Source organism: Lutjanus erythropterus, chromosome 7 (assembly GCF_056507025.1).
Source record: "Lutjanus erythropterus isolate fLutEry1 chromosome 7, fLutEry1.hap2, whole genome shotgun sequence".
Classification (NCBI taxonomy): Eukaryota; Metazoa; Chordata; class Actinopteri; order Lutjaniformes; family Lutjanidae; genus Lutjanus; species Lutjanus erythropterus.
Window position 1 is genome coordinate 12,244,148 of NC_139323.1, and position 27,665 is coordinate 12,271,812.

Below are 27,665 nucleotides of genomic sequence, written 5' to 3' on the forward strand. Positions count from 1 at the left end.
CTTATTCGTGTTGACATACTTTTCTGTTAGAAAATGTACACATTTTTATCAGATTTAAATGCAAAATCTCTTTTAACTTTATCCAAATAGTGAAAATCTACAGCAGTTACCACTAGAATATTTGCCCAGTCTTCTACAAAAACATGGACTTTTGCTTTCAATGAATTCAAATGCTCCGCAACAATCTGATTATTTCTTCAGCGTCACAACTGCCCCTGAACCACTGTTACAACTGCACCCACCACAGTGACGATTGTAAAAATCTAACTTCTTGCATTAAATTTAATATTACAGTCTGGTTCTTATTAGTGAAAACATATCTACTTAATGTACTATTAGTGACATTAAAAAAATGTTACAATTGTCCCTGGTCTCCCCTACTGCCACCGTTACGCCAAGTAAATGATCTGAATATTTCTTCCACTTCTGCCGTCTGGTAACTTTTCCAGATTCTACACAGTGAACATAAGTGTGAATGTAGCCCACTTCATAACAGTGTGAAGTGATGCCTGGTTTCTGCCTGAAGCAGCTGTGACCAGGTGACATGAAACAGGCTGATGTCATCACAAAAACACATCAGCAGAGAGCCGGACACTTACTGGTTCAACTGGTCCGGTCGTGTGAAGTCAGATCCAGGGTGTTCAGACAGCTGCTCTCACACGGGCCCTCTATGAGGCTTCATGTGATGTTTTAAGCCCCTCTGAGCCGTTTCCTGATGATAAAACTACTGCGGTACAAACAGCACAGTGCGTATAATCGGACGCATCACACACACACGCGCGCGCACCACACGCTCAACATTTAACGTCTGCAACCGACACTACGGCTGACTGATGAAGAAATATAACTGTGTCAGCCTCACCTCTCACACACAGACAGCTCTCACACCTCTGTTTTCTGTTTACACTCCCATCAGCTGATCCGCGCAGAGCGGAACTCGCCCGAGCAAAACGCGCGCGCCTTTCAAAATAAAAGCTCTGACCGTTATTTCAAACGCGGAATAAAAGTCTCGTGAAAGTCAAGCGTCCTCCTACGCATGAACAGAAGTTGATTAAAATCAAACGTTTAATCTCTTCGTTACGCTTTGTCTTCTGCGTCGTCTTTGCCCACACATATTTTGTCCTTTTGTTGAGTGAAAACCTGCACGGCAGAACCCGGAAGACAAAACACACGCACACAGGAAGCAGATTATACTTCAACACACTCACCGGCTGGATCTCAACATGTAGTTCATGTGCTGCAAGTTTGTTCTTATCTGTTTTTTACAAACTCGATTTCTTTTAATCAGTAGCTGACACTTGATGATGCAGTGAACAAATGGCGGACATCATAAATCCGGAAAATGAGGGAGATCTTCAAGCTCAGGTAAAGTGTGTTTGCTAACCTCTCTGATAAAGTTAAACCACCTGGCAAGTTGTGTGAAGTGACTGTTTGTTGTAGTATTTTTATGTGGCCTGCAGAGAGCGTATAAGCTAAATGCTAACTATTGTAGGCAGGTGTAGCAGAGGTCCAACAGTTTAAAATAGTTTTATATTGAACTCCTCTCTTTCCCCTGTAATTATGAACAACACAACCATTGAAACACAGGAGAGCAAATACTTGTGCACTATAATTGATAGCAAACTGACATGGAATTAGGACAGGGCAATATATGTCATTGTTTTATTGACATTATGATAGCGTTTGAATGTATTGTGATATAGCATAAGTGTTGCCTTTTCTGATTTTCAAGGCTGCATTATAGTAAATTGATGCAACATTGATATAATCAGTAATATTATTACTTATCAAAAATCTCATTATGTTAATATTTTGTGAATATACCAATGTCCATGGTCCATGTCCCCAGCTATAACTACTACGTACTGCTGCTGCGAGTACTATTGGATAGTTCACTTTACAATGCATCTATTTTATAAGGTCATCGTATCTTTGTAGTTTTTGACAATGTAAGTCAGGCTGCACAATTTATCACAGTCACAATAAAATCACAGTATGGCCCAGTGCAATATCCAAATTACAGAACCAAATCACAATTTTTTGTATTGGTACAGACCTCAAGAAATATCATATCATCGTGATTTCAATAGTTTGTGTTTTGTTTTACAGTGAACATAAAAAATGTAATGCATAACTTATAATTTCCACTAACTGTATCACATATCGCAATTTCAATCTTAATAATCACAATATGACTTTTTACCAAATTGTGCAGCCCTACATTTAAGGGATGCTATTTTAGAGGAAATTCATATATTGAGATATATTTTGTATATTGCCAAGTAGCCTAAAAATATAAAATTATTAATTATAAGCCATCTCGCCCAACCCTACATGGAACACTAACACCAATTTAGAAAAGGCTGCACAACATCTGGACTTCAAGGGAACTTCTTGGAAAGTTTTAATATGGACATAATTTTTCTGACTTTGTTTTACAGGACCTCCATTCAGAGTATATTAACATTTTGTATTCATTGTTGGGGGGTGCCAGCATTGTCTGCACAACACAAGAACAAAGTGGACAGGCTTGTTAGACTGGGTGGCGAGATAACTTACATGACAGACCAGTGCACCATGAGTTAAGCTCACAGCGTGTTAGCCGACCACTGAACCCTATTTGGTGTGAAAATGCAGTTTTATCTTTAGGGTGAAGGTCTAACATGGCCAAAATGCAGACTCTGATCTCAGGGTCTGAATATGACAGCTTCTTGAACTGCCCTTGCTGTCCTTTATGAATTTCGCAAAATGATGTTTTCTATGCTGTAATGTATGGTTGTCAATGTCTTTTTATGCTAAGTACAAATCCAGGCAGACTGACAAATCCAGCTCAAACAAACTGTTTTCTGTGTGTGTCTGAAAGAAGAAACAGGGCGCCCTTGAAGCTCAGTTGGTCAAGTGTGTGTGTCCCATGCACTGAGGCTGTGAGTCATCTGCAGCGGCCATCATTCAGTTCCAGCCTGCAGCCCTTTGCTGCGTGTCATCCCTCTCTACCCTTTCCTTCAGCTCTACTGTTAATTAAAGGCACAAAAGCCTAAATTAAAATGCTTCAGAAGCTGTCGACATACCATGATTAAAGAGGAGTACGAACACACAGGGTTGTTACATTTATTTGCAGAAGACTTAAGCCTAACCTTAAAAGTCTTCACCCTAAAATTTAATTCTTTACATAATAAGGACTAATGATTTGCCCACAAAAGAAAGTCAATCTCCGTAATGTGATTGTGTAAACGGATTGTGTCCTCACAATATGAGTAACACACACACACACACACACACACACACACACACACACACTGTAGGTTACTCTCAAGGTGTCTGGCTTCATTAACACATATGCATGTGATGTTTGAAGCTCAGCAGGTGCTGCGTGGCCACACATTAACACAGAGCAGCCAAAACAGCATGCAAAAAAACAAAAGGTGGACACAAATAACCTCCATCACAAGCTCACATTATTAAACTTGTAGTTTTAGGTGTTAAAACAGAGTTTATTTTTACCCAGTGTCTTTGTTGATCTCATGTATTGCCAGTTGTGACTGCTCTTATTATTTATTTATTTCTTTATTTATTCGTTTATTTATCTGTCTTGTTGCCAATTCATGCACCTATACCTGTTAACATTGTTAATTTGACCTTGTTTTAGTCACATATTCTTCCTTTATTGCTGCCTCAGAGCTTTCTTGATGATTTTACTTGTGTCTTTTCTTCTTATGTGTCTCTCCAACTCTTTTCCAAGCATTAAAAAACAAACGGCAATGATTAAATTCAACTCACATTTTTCAGAGAAATAAATAACTGGTGATCTTTGAAAAACCCAGACAGTTGTTAACTTCTGAAGGTATCTCCACAATCCTCTGAGATGCACACAGAAATCAACATATTCTGTTCTTGATAAAAAAGAATTTTAAACTCTTTTTTTTTTTTTTTTTTTTAAATGTCAAAATATTGCTCATTTTGTACAGACCCATAAAGTAGTTTAATTAATTAAACTGGAAATTTGGTGCATTTTCTTTAACCAATAGTTGAACATGTTAACAAACAACAATCAGTCATTAAGATGCAAAAGATACATATTTTCAACAGTTTAAGGTTTATTTAAACTACTCTAGTGGCACATAAGTTATGTGCAACATTAATTCATGAAACACAAGTGATTTAAGTGAACAATATAATAAAATATTAAGCTCAGACCAGCTGCTCTTGTCTACTTGTCCTTATTGAATAAATGGGATGTGATAACTGCTGTTTCTAGACCAGCAAATCAGACCAGACCAAACCAAACCGTGGTGAAACCTGTGAGCTCTGCAGAATATGGTACATAAAACATACATTGTCACTTAATAAACTTTTAGTCGGTTAAATTCTTAACAGTGACTAATGAATTAACAATTGATTATTAATAGAGAAAATAAACCTTTTTACAGGGAGAACTTTTAGCAGCATCTTGATTGGTCAGCGCCATTCAGTCATCCAAAATGAGTTTTAAAATAAGTTGCGTAAATGCCTAAATTTCACTTGGCTGTTCTGCTTTTTTCTTTATTGAGATTAAAATGCTATTTTCTGCTACAAAAGCTAAGAGCAAATTGCTTTGAGCTGGAATGAGCTAGAAAAATGAACCTTGGCCCAGTAATTACAAATAAAGCGTATGAGCTTCCCAAGAAATATGAGTCAAATCGGCCAAATGGTTGCGCTATTATTAATGCCCAAAAATGCAAGACCACGCCCCTCACACCATGCTACTGATTGACTGGAACCATGATGGATTTTTTTTAATGAGCATGAACTGGAAAACAGTATCTATATAGACTCTATTGACACCAGGTATACAGCACTGTGGGACAGACAAACACATTTCTATTACAGATGAGCAAGATCGGTCAAAAAACATGGCCGCCATAAGACAAAATGTCTTTGCTTGGGGTGGCGCCTAGCATAAATTGGCCATAACTCAATAACCATTTGTCCAATCATCATAAAACTTGTCTTTAGGCCATGATTGGGAGTAACTCTATTAAAGTAGTTTGTGCCCCATCTATAGGGGGCGCTATAAATGTCACAAATGTGTATGTGACAAACTGGTGGGTAGAATTGAACAAATTTTGGTGTACAAGCTTAAGGGTCAAAGAAGTGCCATATTGATTGGTGAAAGTAGATATGGCCTATGACATATTTACTCTTAATTCAAGATGCCATTGACCAATCCTGATGAAACTCTTTGAGACATCCAGCCCCATCTCCTGAACATACACCCGGAGTTTCGTTCAAATCAAATGAAGGAGGGGCAAAAGGTGTAACTTTGAGTGTAAAATAACTGAGAAGCTGCAGACTTAGTGTTGATTAAAAAAAAATGTGTGATTGGTCTCACTCCTTCTTTAAACAGAGTCAAACTAGCTGAAGTGACTTTGCTAAGCTTTGTGAAGCCTGAAACACGCTTGTTGCTGCTTGAGGCTTTAGTTTTGACCGATTGAGCTGCTTGACCACAAAACAGCTTGAAACTGCTAATTGCCACTCGCAGCTATACATGTAGTTCAATGTGGTGTTCTTTTGATCTGTGTGTGCAATTGAATATTTTTTAAAATCCATTAGGTTAGAGTTTGAAGTCCTCAGTGCAGCACTGGTCCAAATGCTGAAATGACCTTATTGATTGATTCATAATTGATGTCAGCACCCATGATTGATTTTTTTACTGTGTTGTTTTTTTCTCTCATGTAGATTGAGGAGGTCGAGGCTCTGTCTTCCATCTATGGGGATGAGTGGTGTGTTATAGACGAAGCATCCAGAATATTTTGCATTAAAATATCCAATGACTTGGACAAGCCAAAACTGACAGCATGTTTGCAGGTAGACAAAAAGAAAATCCTGCATATCAGTGTAATAATACGTGTCTGGTGTGGCTGCTTGTAATCCAGTTTATGATATTTTTTTCTCATTGATCAGATAATTCTCCCACCTGATTATCCGAGCGCATCGCCCCCCATCTACCAGATCAAGTAAGTCTCTTTGCCTTTCAAATTTAATTTTGCAGTGATGTGCTAATTGATAGAACAACATCCCACTCCAAAACCCACTCCTCATCCTGCTCAGTAACCCTCTATTTGTTTGTGGCTTTTGTAGTGCGGCGTGGTTGCGAGGTCCAGAGAGGGCCAGATTGGCAAACAGCCTGGAAGACCTCTACGTGTGAGTGCTTCTTGTAATGTCTGACTTCATGAGGAGATACTGTAGGGTGATATTAGCCACAACAAAAGCTTTTCATTATTGTTTCCACAGGGCAATTTCTTTGTATTCTGTGCCTCTTAGAGAATCCACCTTCATACGGAAATATTTTAAATTTCAACAGGGAGCACGTGGGGGAGAGCATCCTCTACTTGTGGGTGGAAAAGATTCGAGAATTCCTCGCAGAGAAATCCCAGAATTCAGAAACAGGTGAGGTGTGAAAAATGAAATTTATGCTTGAGGGACACTTGAGGGAAATTTGCAATGATATAAATTTACACTTGACAGATTTATCGGTTCAGAGGAGCTCACTTCTAGCAAGAGCAGGTTTTTTTAAATCCCACTGATTCGTTCAGCCCTGTCCGCTTCATTTACTGTTGCTGCGCCTTTCAAGCCAAAAGTGGACAGATTCTGTCATTTGAAATTTGCAGTCATATTTTAAGGGACCAGTGTGTAGGACACATGCCCTCTGCCACCCTTTCAGGTGATTATATACTAATGAGAACACATTTATGAATATTATATTGCCAATAGATCCTTGTAAATCTTACACACTGGACCTTTAAAAGAGCGATGTTACGATGAGGAATAACTGACTGTTCACCAAGTGTAATACTATCTGATGCACGTTTGGCTGGGCTTGCTGGAGTACCAAACAGCAGAGTGCAGATCCCTACCAGGCAACAGATGGTGAAGCACCTACTGCAATGCCACCACAATGGCCAGATGCAACCAGCAGATATTTGTTCATTTCTGCCAACATTAACATGACATCCACATACGTCATCTGTAGCTGAAACAGCATTTTAAACTGAAGCAGGTGTTGATCAGTTCTTAGTGGCTGGTTCAGCAGAGTGAGAAGTCAGCTGTCAATGATCGTATAAAACAGAGCAGTCAAACATAGAATTACTGCCTCGCATTTGTATTTCTCCACCAACCAGTCCAGTCACAGTTTACAGACTCCGTCCAGACTCATATAATATAGGTAGTGAAGACTTTGAAGGAATTTGATATGGAAGTTACCACTATATTGACTGGCAACTTGGAAGGAATTCAATAAAAGGCATTAAGTGTTTTTTGGAATAATGGAAGTTTTCATTATACGTGCATGATTGCAGTGAATAATCATCACATCATCACTTTATCCCATCAGATATTTGCGTGTAATTTTGTCGTAATTACCATGACCTTAACCTTTGACCACAATTTAAGCAGTCATTTGTGCTGAGTTTCAAGAAATTCCCTCAAGATGCTCTTGTGATATTGTGAACAGATGAACTGAAAACATACCCTGTATACTTTTTATTTTTATTTTCAGTATGTACTGCAAGTGTCCTTACAAAGTAGTTACTGTTGCATGCAATATGCTTCTGATTGGGACATACTACTTTCTCACAACATTGCACCTTAGACTTTGACTCTCTTGCTCATACGCCCATCACAAAGGATTGTGGATCAGAATAGCCAGGAAAGCACACTGGCTCCCTTACAGCAAAATGCAACTGAATGAATGCACTAGGACATCCTGTCTTTTTCTGATATACTAAATAGTATATTAGCAGGAACATACAATTAATGCATCTCATCATGGCTGCCACCAGTATGGAGCGATTAAAAAAAAAAAAGGGGGGGGTGTTCAAGAAAATCACAAAGATCCTTCAGCATACAGTCATGAATGTGTAAACTAACAGGATAAAATGAGGTGGTGACATTTTACATCCCAAAGTTCAAATGTCAGATTCACTCTGACATCATAATGTTTTGCAACTTTTTATCAGTCCTCTCTCCTCTGTCAAAATAGTCTCTTGGTGAAGACAGCATGTTTCTCACTGGAAATTATTCACTGGCATCACGCGTGTCAATAAAGTGAACTTCAATTTTGCCAACAAATAAATTTAATACATCAATTTCCTTCAAAGGTTTCACTGCATACATTATATGAGTCTGGACAGACATGGATGTAAACTGCAACTTAACTGGTTGATGGAGGCTTAGAACTGCAAGGGTTTTCTTTTCATAATCTGTTACTCTGTGACGCCTAAATTCTCAAACTGCGGTACGTGTACCACAGATCAGCTGCACTTATAACAGGGGATAACGGCGACACATGTTAACTTGGCTCTGATAAAGCCCATTGTTCATCAAGAGGTCATCAGATCATTTTTTCTAAACAAATGGTCGTAGCAAAGGTCTTGATAAATCTACTTTCCTACTTGAGTCTCATCTAAATGCATCTTCTGCTAAGATGCTCCTCCATGAGTAATACATTCACCTCATGTGGTCTAAAGTTGTGATAAGATGAGCACAAAGAAACCCATCTGTGTCTGACTTTGAGTGACTGCATTGAATTAAGATCGATATCAATGTAATGCTGTCTGTTGCCCTGGCAGAGTCTTTTGAAGTGTAAAATGACTCAAAGATACCCAAATTAAAGATTTTCTTCGAGTGTCACTGTTCAGGTTTTCGTGAGGCTCTGTCTCGGCTGTCGGCAGCCGAGACCCGCAGTGTCTATTATTGAGGCAGACGTTTTCTTTTGAGCAACAAGGCTGAAGAATATTAACTGCCCTCCCCATTGTTGTGTGGCATAAACTGTCCTCTCTCTGCAATTCATGTGGTAATAAGTATAACTGGTCGCAGCACTTAAGCTCAGAGGAGCGGGATTGACGGCTTATTCCCATTGAAATGACGGGAGCATGGCGGAGAGCGTGTGAAAAAGAGCGCAAAGCGATAAGACTGAGGATGCACACTTCACAAAAAAGGAAATGAGAGGGAGTAAACATGACAGAGAGGACATGAAGAGTAAAGAGAAATAATGGGTCTGTTGATGGAGTTTGGCTGAGCAAGAGGAGGCGAAAGGCAAAGCAGATGAAAAGCATCGTAGTCCAAATGTTTGTTCACCCAAATATGAAGTCCCATTTACTTTTAATGAATTATGGCAGTGTGTGTGTGGATGGGTGTGCGCTTCTCTGTTTGTATACAGGCACAGAATAAACAATATATGCATTAGTCAGTTTCACATCGTCTCAGCAGGACAGCAGAAACTTTGGTCACTGTTTGTATTATGGTCATTTCAGATTTAGCAGCTTTTTCCTTCTTTAAAAATATTGTCTGCTTCCTATGAATATAGTACAAAGACAAGATATTTACTGGTCAAACTGCTAAACTTTGTTTTTTGTAAATATACACTTATTCTGACTTTGATCCCTGCAACATGTTCCAAAAAAGTTTGGAGTGGAGCATATTTACCCCTGTGTAACACAACTTCTGTTAACAACACTATGTATGCATTTGGGAACTGACACTAATTGTTGAAGTTTAGAAAATGAAATTCTTTCATTCTCTTGATTGATATACGACTTCAGTTGCTCAACAGTCTGGGGTCCCTGTTGTCATATTTTCTTGACTACACATTTCCAGTGGGAGGCGGGTCTGAATTGCAGGCAGGTCAGTCTAGTGCCCAAATTCTTTAACTACAGAGCCACGCTGTTGTTACACGTGCAGCATGTGTCTCGGCAATGTGTCGCTGAAATGAGCAGGGACAAATGTTTATAATGTTCCAAACAGGTGTGTCTTTCACTGCCTCTGTCTTTTTATTTTAACATTAAATATCTTGTGTTTGTTCTAAACTCAGCTGCATGTAGGTTGACAAGGATTTGCAAGTAATTAATTACATTTTGCCCATTTTTTTTTACTCTTTTTAAAAATCCACAAACCCATTTTTAAAGATTTCCATCTTGAGTAGGGCTTGGGGCTGAGAGCCACAGACAGGATGTGGGAGGTGGACAGTATTGAGAGATGGACTAACACTTTGTTGGTTTTGGTATATTTTTTTTCATGGGATTTGTAGATTTAGAATATTGGCAGCCTAATTCATCAACATTTAGAGTTTGTTACTGTATATTTCTGAAGAAATATCAACTGATGTAATATAGTTTTGCTATAAATACATTGTAATTGGTACTTAGGGCTGCTAAAAACAAACAAGCAAACAAATTATATACTGCAGGAAAATATACGAGGTCACTACAGTTTATCCAACTTCAGTTTTAGCACCTTTGTTTTTAATTCTTTAAATATATAGTGTATATATACAGTACATATACATACATAGAGTATTAACTGATTTTGGGCTGTACTCTCACACAGTGCACCTCTGTTTCCATAACAACAGAGCACTAATTTCAGCTCACCTGTTGATCTTTTGTACCTCATCCCATTGCATTAGCCTACTGTGGACACTTGACATTAACAACATCTGCTCGCTAACATGGCCAGTTTCTGCACCACCACCGTTCTCCATATGTGTGTTGTGAAGAAATATAGAACTGAGCATCAGATGCCCTGATTAACTGTCTGGAAAGAAAAAAACAAAAACAAAAACAAAACAAAACGTCGCTCAGCTCAAACTTTCTCAGTTATTAATAGCACTCTGCTCAGTCAGATTTGTTTAATTCTTGCCAAACAAGGAGCCAAAAAGCTCAGCATGTAACTTCAGTTCTCATATCACTACTGTGGCTACCAGTCTTTCACAGAATCAACTTCAAAATGTTATTGCTTGTCCATAAAACGCTGAAGACTCTTATTAGATCTCCTGACCCAGTACAAACCCTGCACACCTCTCAGGTCACCTTGTTCTGGATCACTGGCTGCTCCCAGAGTCAAAACTAAACATGGAGAAGTTGCCTTTAGTTTCTTTGCTGCTAAGTCTTAAAACGATGGCAATTGTTTTCAACCATTGCTATTACTTGTCTTTTTTTTTTTTTTTTTAAATACCTTTTATTCTGTGTGCTTATGTTTGTTTGGTTAAATTGTTGTTTTTACTCTTTGTGCTTTTGCTTGCTTAATTTCACCATGTTTTAATCTCTATTATCATCTTTGTTCGCTTTTGCCTGTGTGCTTCATATAGCACTTTGTGTTGCCTTTGGGTGAGAAATGTGCTTGTCTTGCCTAAATAGATCACCATCTTCACTCATCGCACAAATCCAGTATCAGTCATCCATTATGAATTGTTTGTTTTGGTATAATAGGTCATGAAACCATGGTGGTGTTGATGTTAAGGTCACGTAATGTTAATTTGGCAATAAGATGCTCAGTATGTGTCATTTTAATGTCAAACCTCCTGGCTTGCAGACAGGCTCAGTGGAGACCTTTACAGACACCAGGTGTAAGATATCAAAGAAAACTTAACAAGACGTAATGTTTAATGTTTATTCTTGTTTCAGTGGATCAACCTGAAAATGTAAACTTGACGGCTGAGGAGCAAGAGGATGACGACGAAGACATGCCGGACTTCAGGACTTTCAAACTGAACACAGAAAATGCACATCTCTTCATGGATCACGCAAACGGTACCGCTCATTACAGCTTGATAGGATTTGTTGCATTGGATGAGGGCTGCCAAGACAAAAAGAACACAATAAAGAAAGATCAGATTTTTTTTTCAGATTAACTGTATTTATTGTAATGTCATGATTGTTAATTCTTTTGAATATCTCATAGTGTGGCAGCCCCACATTGGATCAAACACAACTCATACTGAAGTCTGATGTGTAACATTTTGTCCTGTAGATGAAGAGCTGCCTCCTATAAAACATGGAAGCACCATCACAGACCGACGCAGCACCTTCCAGCCTCACTTAGCACCTGTGGTGACCCCCAGACAGGTACACAACATGAATGACTTATCACTTCTACATTACTACACAATACAGCAAACAAAGCTCCTACGTGCAAATTCCTCAGTTGAAAAATAGAATGATGCCTTTATTTTTCTTGAACCACGAGCGGAAGCTGCCAACAGCAGCTCGAGTTTCAGTAGAAATTACTTGATGAGGGCTTTATGAAGGAGATGATATAAATGTGCCAATTTAAGCGGCAATTTCACAAAATGACACATCATCTGGCTCATTTCTGCATGCTAATCTCACTCTCTGGCTCTCAGGTAACACGCTGGCTCGTCTTAAAAGCTTCCACCTGCTGTGAGGCGCTATTTAGACAAAATATTTACAGACACAGCTGTCCTCCAGAGAGCAGAAGAACTGAATAGACTGACACCTGAACACCATTTACATATTTTCTTGTGATAGTCAAAGAAAGACTGACATCTGCTTCACTAATGGATAATGAACCTTTTTCACAGCAGTTTAATTTTAGATCAATATGGCAGCTGTTAAAAAGGTCTAACTTGGTTTTTATCCAGTGTAGCTTAATGTATTTGTGATGTAAAATGTTCAATATTAATTGATCAAATTAGACATTGTGAAATAAATAAACATATGAATCATTTGTGTAAAATATATAGATCAACAGCAAAGTGAATTAATTTACGGAAAACAAATTATTATTTCATCATTCTTATTTTCTGTTTTATTAGCATTAAGTTTTATTTCATCGTGATAAAACTTAACATTTTTGAGTAGCATTTCATTGTGAACAGTGTAAGGCACCTGCGCAATAATCCCGGTGTTTAATCAGCATCTTGATGCGCTGCACCTGTCAGGTGGGTGGATTATCTTGAAAGAGAAGATGTGCTCACTCTCACAGATTTCAACAATTTTGTGCAGAAAGTTAGTTATGCGGACAAAAAATCCAAAAAGGCCTTTTATTTCAACATGAAGAATGGGAGCTAAAATGTTGTGTTGATATTTTTGTTTAGCATTTAGCACAGTGTCACTTTTCATGACAGGAGAAGTTGTCTGCCCCGCTGCCCAGTAGGCTCACTAATTCCCAGCAAGCTAGCGACCTGATATAGTTGTGTGTGTCTCTTTATGAAAAAAAAAAGTTTAAAACATGTCACGGTAAGTCTAATTTAACCAGAGGTCTATTTCACAAAACCAAGATAGGAGATTAAGTCGTGATTTCCCACTTATCCTGGCTGAATTTAGCCTTGACTCGGTTTCATGAAAGCAGTGTTACCATGGAGATTTATTCTGTGCAGGTAGCCTGCTTCAGACCAGATTAACAACCAGGCTTGATCAATCCTGGAGCTGTTTCTGTTCAGTCAGCAGATCAGAAACCATTGTGTGTTTTACAGTTAGTACATGTTCTTCCGTATGTCTGTGCTTTAGTTTATGAACCTACATGAAAAAAAAACACAGGTACATTCAGTTAACTTTGTTGTTATTTTAACACTGTGAACATGATTAATTTTATAATTATTCAGGTGATAGTCATTGTTACTGTTATATTACCTTTATGAAAGCTGTTCATACTGTTAATAGAGATTCAATTGACATATTATTGCAGTCGTAAAGAAAAAAAGATTAGAAATGCCTGATAAAGTTGCAAAAGTGCTGACAAGGACGTCAGTGATAAAGGGTGATATATAATGTATAGTCCTGTACACGTTTTTCCTCTGTTACAAAGGTGTCCCATACATAGACCTGAGAAAGGCGAGAGTAGGGCTGCAACTAATGATCATTTTCATTGTCAATTATTCTGTTAATAATTTTCTTGACTAATTGATTAGTCTTGTCACAATCTTGTCAGTTGTTCATTATTGATTCATCTATCAATTATTTTCTTGATTAATTAATTAGTTGTTTGGTCCATAAAATGTCAGAAAATGGTGAAAAAATATTGATGTATTACAGTTACTCTGTTTCAGAAAGGTCAAATTATTGGCCTGCGTCAAGCAAAGAAAACAACTAAGGAGATTAATGAAACTACTGAAACTGGGTAAAGAATTGTCCAACACATTATTAAAACCTGGAAGGATAGTGGAGAACCATCATCTTTGAGGATGAAATGTGATTAGAAAAAAATCTTGAATGATTGTGATCAGAGATCACTTAAATGTTTTGTGAAATCAATTCATAAAAAAATCAACAGTAGAAGTCACGGTTGTGTTTAATAGTGAAAGTAAGAGCATTTCCACACACAGTCTGAAGAGAACTCAAAGGATTGAGACTAAACAGCTGTGCAGCCTTAAGAAAACCACTTATCAGTGAGGCTAATCGTAAAAAAGGCTTCTAGTTGCTAGGGAGCATAAAGATTGGACTCTGGATCAATGGAAAAAGGTCATGTGGTCTGATGAGTCCAGATCTACCCTGTTCCAGAGTGATGGGGGCATCAGGGTAAGAAGAGAGGCTGATGAAGTGATGCTCCCATCATGCCTCGTGCCTACTGTACAAACCTCTGGGGGCAGTGTTATGATCTGGGGTTGCTTCAGTTGGTCAGGTCGAGGTTCAGCAACGTTATGAGCCCAAAAAATGAGGTCAGCTCACTACCTAAATATATATAATGAGCAGGTTTTTACATCAATGGATTTTTTTTCTTCCCTGATGACATGGACATATTCCAAGATGACAATGCCAGGATTCATTGGGCTCAAATTGTGAAAGAGTGTTTCAGGGAGCATAAGACATCATTTTCACACAAGGATTGTCCACCACAGAGTCCAGACCTTAACTCCATTGAGAATCTTTGGGAAGTGCTGGAGAAGACTTCACACAGTGGTCTGACTCTCCCATCATTGATACAAGATCTTGGCGAAAAATCACTGCAACTCTGGACGTGTTGCATAAGTTTATCAAAACGATGCCATGGCAAATGTGTGCCGCAATCAAAGCTAAAGGCGGTCCAACGAAAAATTGGAGTGTGAGACTTTTTATTTTTTGGCCAGGCAGTGTATACTGGCACTCATATCAGCTGAAATGTCATTTTGCAAGTATCTAGTTTCCAAGTGAAAGTGGATAGGCAGGCTGGAAAGCTGAGAGGAATTTGATATGAGAAAGAAAGAATGAATCATAGCACCATACTGCTAAAAGTTGAAGATCGATTGATGCTATAATATTATTGGTTGAAACTGCTGTAAACACACTTAATATTTTCTTTTACAGGAAGAAAACATGATTGGATTTTAATAGCCTATAAGAATACAAAGCGTTGTGCATATTTTTTGCATATTGTTAAATAGATGCACAATATGACCGGGGTTGTGATCTAAAAGGGTTAAAAAGGCCTCAATTGTGACTCTGTTGACTCTGCAGCAGCTTAAAAGACACATAATAAAATAACAAAGTTATTCATTATCAACCTCTATAAAGTGCATCACAGTTCACTAAAATCAATATCATTCTAATAAAATGTATCAGGTGCATCATAACATCACCATTAAACTGCCACAGTCGTACAGCCTATTCTGTTTGATTTCATGATGCTATAACACATAATAATACCAACACATTTAGATCAGTGACCATGACGATACCACGCAGCAGTATGAGCAGCTGATCCTGTCAGCACTGTGCAGGAGAGCTGCTCTAATTAGCGCTGCTCTGTAAATAGCGGTCAGTGTTTGTCAGACTGCTGCAGAGGAAAGTCTTACTTTCTTTCAGCTCTGTCAGTCTTTAGGTCTGTAAGTAATAAACTTCTCAAATATTTGCTAAAATGTAGGCTATTTAAAAAAAAAATCTTTTTCTTCAGCCGTAAAGTCATAATAAGATGATTCAAGTCTAGAGCTGCTCGTTACATAGACATGTCTCCCTGAAATCTGCCAGCCAAGGCTCACTTTGAACTAATAAAATTGATCATTATGATGACTCCAGTTTATTGGAAATGACTTTTCTTTAAGGGGTAATGGAAAAATGGTAAACATATGGTGCCGTATGAAATAAAGTTGCTCTCATGAATAACAGAAACTTGTGGGGAGGCTAAGCTTTGTGAACTTTGTGTGATCAGAATAAAAAACACCAGCCATTATTTAAAACTGTTCAAGATCTTTGGCGATTTTTTTTTTAATCTGAATATTTTATTCTGTTTTTTCAAGTAGAATATAAATCACAGAAGAACACACTGACAATACAAAATCACCCACTGTACACCACAGACTTTTTAAAATGAAGAGACAACAAAATAAATCAGCACAGAACAATTAAAAGATAAATTTAACTACCACGAAGGAGGAACATAAAATAAAAGACAGATAATTTATCTTTACCCACAATACAATGGTCTTTTACAACACTAGTGTGGTGAAGATGGGAAAAAAAATGTATTGTGCCTTAATGCAGGGGTTCTCAACCTAGGGATTGGCACCCTCAAAGTGGTCACGACCTAATTTCTGAGGGTCGCCTGATGATTGTGGAAAATGAAACAAAATATGGTGGCAAGCAGCATTCAATGACAAAACAAAACACTAACTAAAAGTAACATTTGCATTTTGCCACATAAAATAGCAACCTTAACAAACTACTCAGTCCAGCAAGCATGATGGGAAAGGAGGGATGTATTTTAGACTGGAAGGGTTTTTACGTTTTATCATCTGCGACAGTGCTAATTTGCTGTAGAACAGATTTTATTCAGTGTATTTGTGAGAGCCAAAGTGTTCGTATGCACCGTCAGATCCCTGAGCTCCCTCCCATCTTTAAAAATATCACTCTTTATGCGGTGTGGATGTTTTGTGGGGGTCACCAGCATCAACCTTATTATTCTGGAGGGTTACGACTCAAATACATTAGTGAGCAGGTTATCATCTCCATGTGTGTGCAGCTGTTCACCTCTGATAGCCACTGCAAGTGTTGATGGGAGATCTGACTTCCACTGCCCTGCATAAATGGAACCAAGTTTATCTTAAGTCAGTATCCTGTGGGGGAGCAAAAATTACATCTGACATTTGGAAAAAAAAAATAAATAAAAGGTGGAGGCAGGGGAGCTCTCAATCCAAAGCCTATTTTTCAGTCCCCCGTTGGCTCTCAAAATATATTTTAACCATTCAAATGGCAGTTTTATTTATAGAAAATGTGATTTTTCCTTCATAAACAGTTGACTAATGCTGTTTGGTGCATTAGTCAGCGGCGTCAGACGGCATGTCAGAGTTGTCATCTGTGCAGTTACGGCGTCCTTTTCAAACTGACATGTTTTTGAGATTGACTCATTTTTCTTAACCACACGTCCACTCAGGGTTTCAGCATGAAAGTGGTTTATATTTAACATGGTGCTGAAGAGGAGTGCAGGCTGCATTAAGTCCTCGTGTCAGCAGTTTTCATTTCCAGGAGAGTTGGATGTAAAGCATGTGAGAGTGGAGGGAGGAATCTAACATGATGTTTGTTGTCCTCCTGCTGTGTACTGCAGGTGAAAATGGTCCTGGAGAAGCTGTATGAAAATAAGAAGATCGCCAGTGCCACTCATAACATTTATGCATACAGGTCAGTAATGTCATATACATATATGTCATATATGTACAAGCTGGTGGTGTATATGTTAGGGAGGGGACGGTAAATCAATTCTCTTAAGTATCATGATTTTTTTTTTCTTCACGATTCCTGATTTTTTTTAAGTTGCTGAATTGAATTTATAAATACAGTCATAACTAGTGTTTGGCATGGAAATTAGCATTGCAGCCTCAGTAATATTTATTTTACTTCACATTTTAAACATACAATGATGTGTGCTCAGACTTTCAGGCAGATGTTTCCCCTGCTCTGTGGAAATGACCTGTGCTCAGTAGCTTTGTGATCACAACACTTCACGCAAATTCAGTCAATCTCTCTCTCAGTGTTTGTTTTGTTTTGCAAGGTTTGTTATTGTTACTGACATTTGTCAATGCTCTGTGCACTTTTATATTTTGTAATTTTTGCTTGTTATTTTGACTGAGTTTGAGCTCCGAAAACATTTAGTCTCTTGTGGAATGTCTCCCAGGTGCACGTCTTCATTTACACAGTAAACAGTAGAATGTTTGTAATCCTGAGCCTGTTTGCTAAGGTTCCTTGTAACACTCAGAACAAGGTATGATTTTATTTTGCCTGGAACAAGATGCTTTATACAACAAAAAACAAATTTGTAACTTTTTTTCCCCTTTGCAGTTTTCCTTTGCCCCTGCAGTTTCATTTCAAAAATGGCAACATTGCAACATGCATAATTTTTTAGAAAAGTTGCTGTAAAATCCTGCAACAATGCCCCTCAAAAAAGCCCGCTGGAAGGACTGATTGCTAACTCAGCTATTACTCTGGCTTCAACACTTTACACTGACCAGCTACAGCAACTTCAAAAGGTCAAAACTCAAACTCAACCTTCCCAAGGGGATTCAAAAGTAATCACAAAATTCAATCTTGGCCAGATATCTTTTTTTTTTCCTCGTGGCACTAGCTTGCTGAGCAGGAACAGCTAAACATAGCAGTTTACTTGAAAAAGTATTTTTATTTACTACTTTTATATGCAGTATAGCAGTGATGCTGCTGAAGTGAAACTCAGAGAGACTGACTGACATGTGAGGTGTATTATTTTGGGAAATATCAGACATAATAGACAGTCTTTTGAAATGTGTGATTAACTTTTTCTCATGGTCTAGTCAGGAAAACAAAGGAAGCAAAATTACAGTAAATAGTAATGGCGATTTATCAAATTGGTATTGTGATCGTATCAAATTATGTATATATATATATTTGTGTGTGTGTGTTTGTATGTATATATATCTATGAACATACACTGTATGATCTAACATCTGTCATGAATTTATTATGCAAATCACATTAACTTCCTCAGGTCAGTGTTACAGTGTGTCTCATTAGTGGAGAAGAACATGAGATAAGTAAAGACTCCTGCCTGCCCATCTTCTCTAAAGGGCACATTACTGCATTAAAGGTCAAAAAAAGCACCCGAGAAAATGAAGGCTTTTTGATATTATTGTATTATGTGAGTAGATGTGCGAGTGTATTTGTCTTTCTACGTGCGTGTGTGTTTGTGTTTTCTGCCTGCGCGCCCCGTGCGTGCAGCTTTTTTCTGCGTGGTCTAATGAGGTCGACATCGAGCTGCCGATGCACTGCCTGGGTGGTCATTACTGTTGACATTTAGACCACTTAGAAAAACTTTCTCAGTGAAGAAGCTGCCAGTGTCACGGCATCGTTCTCATAGCAAAATGTCTTTATCCTCTCCCACCTAATGCCAAGCTCTTGCTGTTCTCCCTGTCGTAGGATTTACTGCGAGGACAAGCACAGTTTCCTGCAGGACTGCGAAGACGACGGAGAGACAGCCGCAGGAGGGAGATTGCTCCATTTACTCCAGGTTATTATTTCATTAACAAAATACTGACCTTGGGCCAGCAGACCCCTCTTTCAGCCGCATACTAAATATTTGTCAGAAAGGAGAAAAATGCCCAAAAGAACTGATGAATGAGTCAGTGCAGCTCACAAAACTTTGCCCAGAATTCGTATTACAAGCAAACTGTTAAATTTCCTAGCTGCATCCAACTTTCTTTTGGCTCCTGTGTACTTAATTGTCTGTTCAAAGCTGCCTTGTTCATTTTCACAGTCTGCATGATTTGGCATCTGCTGTGGCTTTTTAACTCGGATTGTAATGAGTAAGGAGCTTTTCCACACACTCTGACGATATACTTAAACCTCTTGTTTTCTGTGCCACTTTAGTTCCTCATCTATCGTAAGCTTTTCATGTCCCTCACAAAAGAAACATACACTCTTAGAAATAAAGGTAAGATGTAAGGGTTCAAACCAGAACCCTCTCTGGGGGTTTTATCCAGAACCTTTTCACCTTCTAAGGGTGCTAACAAAAATCCACCTAGGGAGATTTCACCTAAACCCGCCTCGGGGGTTCTACAGAGAACCCTTATAACCCTTATGGTACAAAGAACTCTTGACAAAAGAGTTCTCTGAGGATTTCATTGTAAGACTAAGGGTTCCATTAAGAAGCCCCTTTCATCCAAAGAACCCTTGGCAGACCCTTACTTCAAAAAAGGGTTCTTCAGAAGTATATTGTTCTATGTAGAACTTCAGCCCCTTGGGAAGAACCCTTTTGAGGCCGTTATTTCTCAGAGTCTGGTATGTAGCCTATGTGATATTATGTGATTGAATGAAATTGATCAGTGTTCAAAATCATGCATGAAAAACACACAGAGCACAGGTTCAAAAAGCTTCATGCTGCTTGTACATTTTACAACATAAAAGTGACATTTTGACACCTGCTTTAATATATTTGCTGTCCCTCAATACACTCTCTGTCTGCAAATCTGTAAGATGACAGAAAATGCCAGTGAATGAAAATGAGGCTTTGTCCCAAATCCATACTACATTTGAAATTCTAAGCAGGTTTTGAGCATGATTTCATTCTGGAGAAGTGACAGCTGCAAAAAAATTAAAAGTTTCAGTGGAAGGTGGTGACACGGCTCCAGCAACAAAACAAATGAACTCCATCCAGTTAAATTTTTGGAGGAAACATTTTGCTGCCTCATTAAGCTCGACTGGTAGTGTTTGGTTGACATCTGGTGATGCATAAATTAGAACAACAAAGTATTGTATCATTCCCTGTTTAAATGGTTTAGTTTATTGATGTTCATGTTGATTGGCAGCTTTATTATAAAGAGTAGTATATAAACTAAGACAGCAGAGTCTACAGCCATGCTAGGGCTACAAGTATGTGAGGATGTGTATCAGTGCTATGAGCTAAATGCTAGCATCAGCATGCTAACATGACATATTCACAGAGACGATGCTAACATGCAGCTGATAAAATGTTTACCACATCCACGATCTTGGTTTAGCATGTTAGCATGCTGCCATTTGCTAATTAGCTCTTGACAGAAAGTACAGCTGAAATTTGTTTCGTAACATCTGGTTGCTGTAATTAAACTAATTTAAAGTCCCCCCCTAAGCTCAAAACATATGCTCCCCTCTTGTTCTAACAGTTGGATGTGTGAGCCTCACTGTGCAGAAAGATGTCTGTACAGAGACACTAGAAGGATGTCCTCACATTCATCTGAGGAACGTTCCTTTGTGCTCACTGAAAGTCTGATTTTAAGGGGCGGGTCTGCGAGCATGATTTGTGACATCACAACTAGTTTGGAACTCAATTCTGGTCCAATTTGCAACTTATTCAACTGTTCTGTAGAAACCTGAAGCTGACAGTGCACGTATACTGAGAATTGACTCGTGTCCAGCAGAAAAACTTAAGAAATGAAACAAAATTAGCATATTCATATATTCTGGAATTTTTAATGAGGCAGAAGGAGAAGATGCCTTTTAAAATATATTAATATTTTAATTATTCCCTTTTTATAAATATACTTTTTTGCAGGAAAAAACATACATACATATATTGGGCCTCATGCAAAGACATTTTTGTATTTTGTATTTGTCCTACCTTTTTTCGTATGAAGGGCTCGTACAAACATAACACATCTGTGTAAATTATCCACCTGTACGTATTTGAGTGCATGTGCATGAGACTTGTAAATTAGCATAATTAAGACCCCAGTAATACCATATATGGCTGTGCTTCTTGCCCCATATATCAGCAAGTGTTCATTCATGAAAATGGCATCAGAGAGCAAAAAGAAGAGCTCTACGAGTTTAGAGTTTGACGTCCTGCTTTCAGAGATCCATGAAGGTAAATCTGTCATTTTAACAGCATCAGCAGTGGCATTAAAAGACCTGCTAAGTGAAAATAAGAAATTTCTCGATATGAAAATTATTTCAGAGGGACAAAAAACGACTCACCACAGCCACAGTAAGGGGTGATCAATGACTGCAGCGAGAGGAGAGAGTAAAGGGGAAGTTTTCATCACAGAGATAAAAGAGAATAAGTGAGGACGTTCTCCTGGACAGAGACTTCATGAACCTGCATGTGCAGATATACAGCCAATACACCTGACAGCAGGTAATAATAGATCATTGAATGAATGATTATAGGCTTTATATGTAAATTTGGTGACATAATTATGAAGTGTAATTCATTTTTCAAAGTCAAAATATCTTCAAACTAATGAAATATAGAGTCATCAGTGAAAAACCTTAGTTGTGATAACAGCACGCTGACTGCACACAACTCTACGACAGGTCTTGACCAAACAGAAATGATGTTTGTATCTGAAAGAAAATTCAAAATACGAGAAAATCAATGAATGTGACAAGTTCTCTGAAATCACTTTACATACCACTTAAGAACAAATCTGTTCATACAAGTGGTTCTTTCATGAGGGCCGTACGCAGGATGTTTAATAGGTTTTTGGTCATAAGTAGCAACCGTCTCCCAGTCTCAGGTCCAGCAGCAATGCATGTTTTGTTTTGTCAGTGAAAACATTGACATTGCAAAGGACACGATGCCATTTCAAATTGTTGAGAGGTGTTTAACGTAAAACTTGGTGAAATGATTCCAGTGTGTGCATCTGTACTTTTTGAACAATTTAAGCACATTTTAGCGTCGCCACAATAACCATAAATAATGATAACGTGATCATTTAAGTCACTATAAATGTGATGTGAAATTTCAGCTCTACCGACCACCAAACACGTCTTGCCATCCCCAGAGCCATGCTGTCACACCACCGCTATCAACAGTCCAAAACCCAAATAGATTGCATTTCCAATCATATAAACCAGCCAAAAGCAGCAGATCACATTTGAGAAGTTGGATTCACTGTGTTTGAAAAATGTCTTAAAAATTACAAAACTGTTGCAACTCATTTTCTGACTGACTGAGTGGTTGAATAACTGTTTCCGCCCTATGAGACAGTGAGAGAAAATGTTCCTTCTGAAGGAACTGAAACGTGACTGGGCTTGAGTCAATGTCCGCTCAGCGTATAGAAGAAAGAGCAGAACTTTATCGTCACAAAAATCACAAAAATCCCATCAGAAATCATAGCAGTATGCTGTTTGTACCATTTAATGCTAATGCTTATCAATTACATCACGATTTTTTACAGGTTATTTAGCTTTTATTCTATTAGGGTTGATTTTTAGTGTAGAACATCACTGTGATGATCTTTAATGAAGTAAGATGATGTGAAATTGCTCATCCTGAAGGCAGAGCCAAACATTAATTAAGGTAAGAGTACTTCTTGAGAAAGATATATCTCCGCAGAGATTGAGTGTCTACGGTTTTACACAGGGAAATGACCTCAGTAGTGTAACCCACACCACTACTATTTACATAATGTGTAAATTTCCACTCTGTCGCTCTCCAGAGAAATAGTTCATGACAGTAATTTCACACAATTATTAATCTTTTCATTTCGCATATCGAAGAGGCACTTGTCGGTGGCTTGTGCTGTCAGATGGCACCATGAATCACACACACACACACACACACACACACACCCACTTCACACTGAAATGTGCCATTATCCACACACTTTTTTGTTTCCCCCGTAAGACTGAATGAAGGCCAGAAAAAGGTTTGTGACAAAAGAAGAAAGTTTTTTATGAGAGGAGCTCAGCGGTGACTTGTAGTAGTTCTGTCATACTCATTACCAGTAGCTGCCGAGCGGTGTTAGAGCTTTCCCGGATGAGTTCCGTGACTCATGTCAAAGTTCATACTCATTCAGTAGATGACAGCAGTCGTCCATGCCAGTGTGACCCTGTTCGAGAGATAAACCAGTGTGAAATAGTGCATTGGATTCTCAGAGTGTGTATGTCAGAAACTGTGATCTGCTGCGCATAATTCACATGAATCAAGCTATCTTTGACAAATACAGCGTTACCTTCCAACAGTATCAACCACCTAAAACATACATCACTCTTTGTAGACGGCCACGGCTCTAATTGCTTAAATTACCTTTTGGGTTAATGAAAAAGGCCACAAACTTGTGTTAGAACATTGCAAGCACTTCCTCTAATTAAAAGTCTGGACACTTGTAAAGCATTATGCATCTTTTTTAAATCTAATTTTCATGCTTCCTGATGAGACCTCAGTCCCAGCAAAATGCTTTCATTCATTTGCATATGTCATGATTCATCACATTGAAGAGTAACTTATTTTTCAACTTGGATCCTATTTTCTCATGTTTTTGTGTCTACGTGACTAATGGGACAACAATTTTGGAGAGAGGGCGCAGCAGCAGGCAGAACCGAAACTGAGCTACAACATAATCCCTCCTGGCAACTACACACCACTAAACTTTACTGCCACTGACAGACTCAGATTATTATTTTAAGTGTCTGACAACATTATGGAAAGGATCACTACAGACAGAGACCTTTTTTTTTTTTTTTTAAGAATAATACATTTTAGTTAACCAGAAACAGCTGTTTTATTGCTCTCAAACTCACCAGACTCCCTTTGCAGTTTTTACATTGTCATCAGCATCTTCATTCAAACTCGACAGAAGCAAAATAAAACTAAAATTCTTGGCTTGTCTTTCCATTGTTCGACAATCACCAGCCCTGGTTCAATTGAAATTATGCTCTTAATTCACCAATTCATCCGACTAAATGTGAAGATATCAGAAGAGGAGCAAGATGAAGGTCTGAAATCAGAGAAGCGCGCATGTAGAGCCAGAATATTTTCACATCTAACGCAGTGAATAAAAGGTTTATTTCGACCAAATCCGAGGTGGTGATTGTTTGAGCACTGGAAAGACGCACCAAAGCAGTTTTGGTGAGTTTTATTTTGTTTCTGTCATGTCTGAATGAAGTGTGTTCTATGTGTGGTTTATGATGAGAAAATTACTGTTTTTCAAAATGAGTCAGGTGAGTTTGGCCAGTGCAATTAAAAAGTTATTTCTGGTTAAAGAAAACAGATCTTAAAAACAAAAAAAAGGTTCATATTTGTAAGGATCTTTTCCATGATGTTGTCAAACACTTGTAATGACAATCTGAGCCTGTCAGTGGCAAAGCAAGTACTTACAGTAGACTTAATTTGTAGGTGGGATTATGTTCTATGATCATTAGTCACTTAACACAAAAAATATGACAAAAGATACGATACGATATACTTTATTGTCCCCATAGGGAAATTTGTTTTGGACTCGAATGCTACACACAACATGCCTTCATGTTTCCTTCAGATGTAGGTAGAGCCCAAAATAAGAGCTAATAAGGACAGTGAGTGTTGGACTTTTATTTGGCAGGTGGCCAGAAACTCCAGATGAAATATAGATAAATATAATAAATAATAAATATAGAATTGCAGAAATTGTGGATTGTGAAATTAAGCTTTGTTGTAATAAGCCACGCCCACTTTAGTCATTACCAGATTTCATGCATCAAATGAGTCATGACCCTTGATCTTTGTACAAATCTATGAAGTCTATTACAAGAACTTTTTGGTTGTTGAACACTCCTGAACATCTATCTCAGTTTTCAGGTTAGCATCTCAATGCGTTCATGAGTCACTGCAAATTTTAATTTCAAACTATTGCAAGTGACTTATAAAATCTAAATGGATAAATGTATCAGAATTTCCTGTAAAAGCAAAGTTCATAGATGAGTTTCAGGCCGATTGGCCCAACTCTCTCTGACAAGTTCTTGTAAAGAAATTTGTAAATATCAAGCCTCTAAATTTTACATTTTTAGAGCAGAAGACCAGTGGATTTTACAGTGATAATGGTGGCAGATCTAATATTGAAACTACGAGACAGTAAATAGAAGCAGGCTTCTCATTTCTAACTGGTGACTCTAGATTTTGTCAGTCGGACATCCTAACATTTGCAGTATATGTTACAGCAGATAAAGATTTAATCTGTTCCCTACATGCGTGCTCTTGTGTTTAACATTTTTCAAACGCTCCAAAAAGACGCCATTGTTCCGACTCATGAAGCGCTGAGTATCGTTGGTCTTAGAGCCTATGCACAAGACTTCAACTTGGAGTGAAATGCAAAGTTTCACAGGCCATCAGCGCTCTAGTTATGGTTGCTAATCTATGATTGGACAATTGCTGTTCACAGGAGGGGCTTTACAAAGGGTCAATTTTTGTGACTTTTTTTCCTAAGGCTTTTGCTGTACAAACACTTTTAGTGGAGAAAAATAAGCAACAGGACAGGAAATTTGTTAAAACAGATAAGAGGGTAAACGCAGCAGCCTCCTTTCGTATGTGCTTTTCTTAAACCACATGGACGTACATAAGAGCAGATTAAAAGACGTACTATCGGCACACTTCCTGCAGCTGACTGACCTACTGTACATGGAGTGATAGCATCAGGTCCGCTCTTCCTTCTGAGCAACACGCTGATTAATCTTCTACTTGTCACACTTGCAGCGTACCGAGCAATCTACATGAAGAGCTTTCTCCTTAATCTATTCTTCTCTAATCTCGTTCCTCTCCACAAGCCTTTCTTCCTGTTTCCTCATTTAGATTTGTGCTTTCTGCCACTGAATGTGGAAGTGTGAGGATCTGATTAATAGTGTCGGCTGCCAGATGTGGATGAATCCCTTCAAGTGACACATTTCACTTTTTGTGTGTGTTGCGCTGCAGAGCCAAATTCTCCTCTTTATGTTAAATGAACAGTCTGGTCCTTTGGAGAATTAGCTTATTTGCTATTTACTAGGAGTTTGATGAGAAGATTAATGTCAATTTAATCTGTGAGTGTTCAGTAGAGATATGCAGGATTATTTGTAAGCTCAGCCAAAGGAAACCTTAAAACAAAGCCTCTGTTAAAGTAAAAAGAAAAAAAATCCAAAAGTTCACAAGGAATTCTATTTATTTATTTATTTATTTATTTATTCAGTTATTTCTTATTATCTGGCAGACTAGTCAAGAGTACATCCAAGAGACACCTGGTTTTCAACACAGGATTTCTGACTTGTTGCAGGCACTCACTGTTGTTTGTTAAGAAAATCCTTTTTAAGGTCACTGCTTGTTTAACAGTGTTTTACATTTACATGAGTACGTGCAACATGTAAAGAAAGCAACTTTGGATGTATTGGAATGCACCTTTGACAATGCTACATTAACTGTTCCCCACTTTAAGCTTTAAGCCTGCATTAACAGACTTTTTGTCCACTTGGGGGCAGTGCAAACAAACTGCAACACAACACTGACAGATGTATCACCTTTTAAGTTGATATACCAAACAGTAATATTAGCAGTCATTTGGAGATGTGTTTCTGGCCACCTGGTGAACATAAATCCAATACTTACTCTCTTGTAGCCCTACTTTTGGTCTCTACCAAGCTAATCTGGCTAGCTTAACTGGCTTGTTGCTAATTTTGTTTGTCTACTGTTTGGTGCTGTGCAGGTTTCGTAGTTTGAACTTTGTCAGTGAAAACAGCTGCCTGCTAACATTGAAAATAATTCTGACGTCTAAACCAAAACAGTTCAAGGGTGACTCCAGCCACATTATTTTCTGTGTTTTTCAAAGGGAACATCCCACTCAGCCATTAGCAAAAAGTAGCGACATAGGTCTCCCTTTGCACCATTCCATTAACCTTGGGTGTCGGAATGATGTTGACTGCGTTTCAGTACAACAAGTCGGAAAACAAAGATGAACGCCTCCATGAAAACATTTGTCATGCTTGATAAAAGGGTATTACTCAGTATTTTGTGCATAAAAACACTACAGCAACATCTAGATAGAACCTGGACAGCACTGTGGATTGTGGATTTTGAGAGCGGGGTTGGTGAGATTCCTCCAACTTTCCGAGTTGGAAATCTGACTTCAGGAGGTGCTCCAGCTGAAATTTCCAAGTGGGAGCTCAGAAATTCTGACTTCCCAGTTCAGCTGGAACACGCAATATATATATTGGGTGATAATGAAAATGAAATATTAATCAGACCAGGAAGAC

General features: G+C 38.3%; 2 protein-coding genes across 5 annotated transcripts in view; one reads left to right on the forward strand and one right to left on the reverse strand.

Annotated features, from left to right (window-relative positions):
- osbpl1a (oxysterol binding protein-like 1A) overlaps positions 1–931 on the reverse strand; it is a 34,389-nt gene extending 33,458 nt beyond the window's left edge. For all 4 annotated transcript variants that reach the window (XM_084722743.1, XM_084722742.1, XM_084722741.1 and 1 more), the window contains exon 1: positions 600–931. The gene's annotated coding sequence lies outside the window, so the exon portion shown is untranslated. The remainder of the gene's footprint in view (positions 1–599) is intronic.
- A 253-nt stretch (positions 932–1,184) lies between these two features.
- Positions 1,185–27,665, forward strand: part of impact (impact RWD domain protein) — a 31,889-nt gene continuing 5,408 nt past the window's right edge. Inside the window, exons 1-9 of the mRNA XM_084722747.1 lie at positions 1,185–1,365; positions 5,716–5,844; positions 5,941–5,993; positions 6,118–6,180; positions 6,341–6,426; positions 11,439–11,564; positions 11,785–11,879; positions 17,290–17,363; positions 19,128–19,218. Coding sequence (XP_084578873.1) covers positions 1,318–1,365; positions 5,716–5,844; positions 5,941–5,993; positions 6,118–6,180; positions 6,341–6,426; positions 11,439–11,564; positions 11,785–11,879; positions 17,290–17,363; positions 19,128–19,218 — 765 coding nt within the window. The 5' untranslated portion in view covers positions 1,185–1,317. The remainder of the gene's footprint in view (positions 1,366–5,715; positions 5,845–5,940; positions 5,994–6,117; positions 6,181–6,340; positions 6,427–11,438; positions 11,565–11,784; positions 11,880–17,289; positions 17,364–19,127; positions 19,219–27,665) is intronic.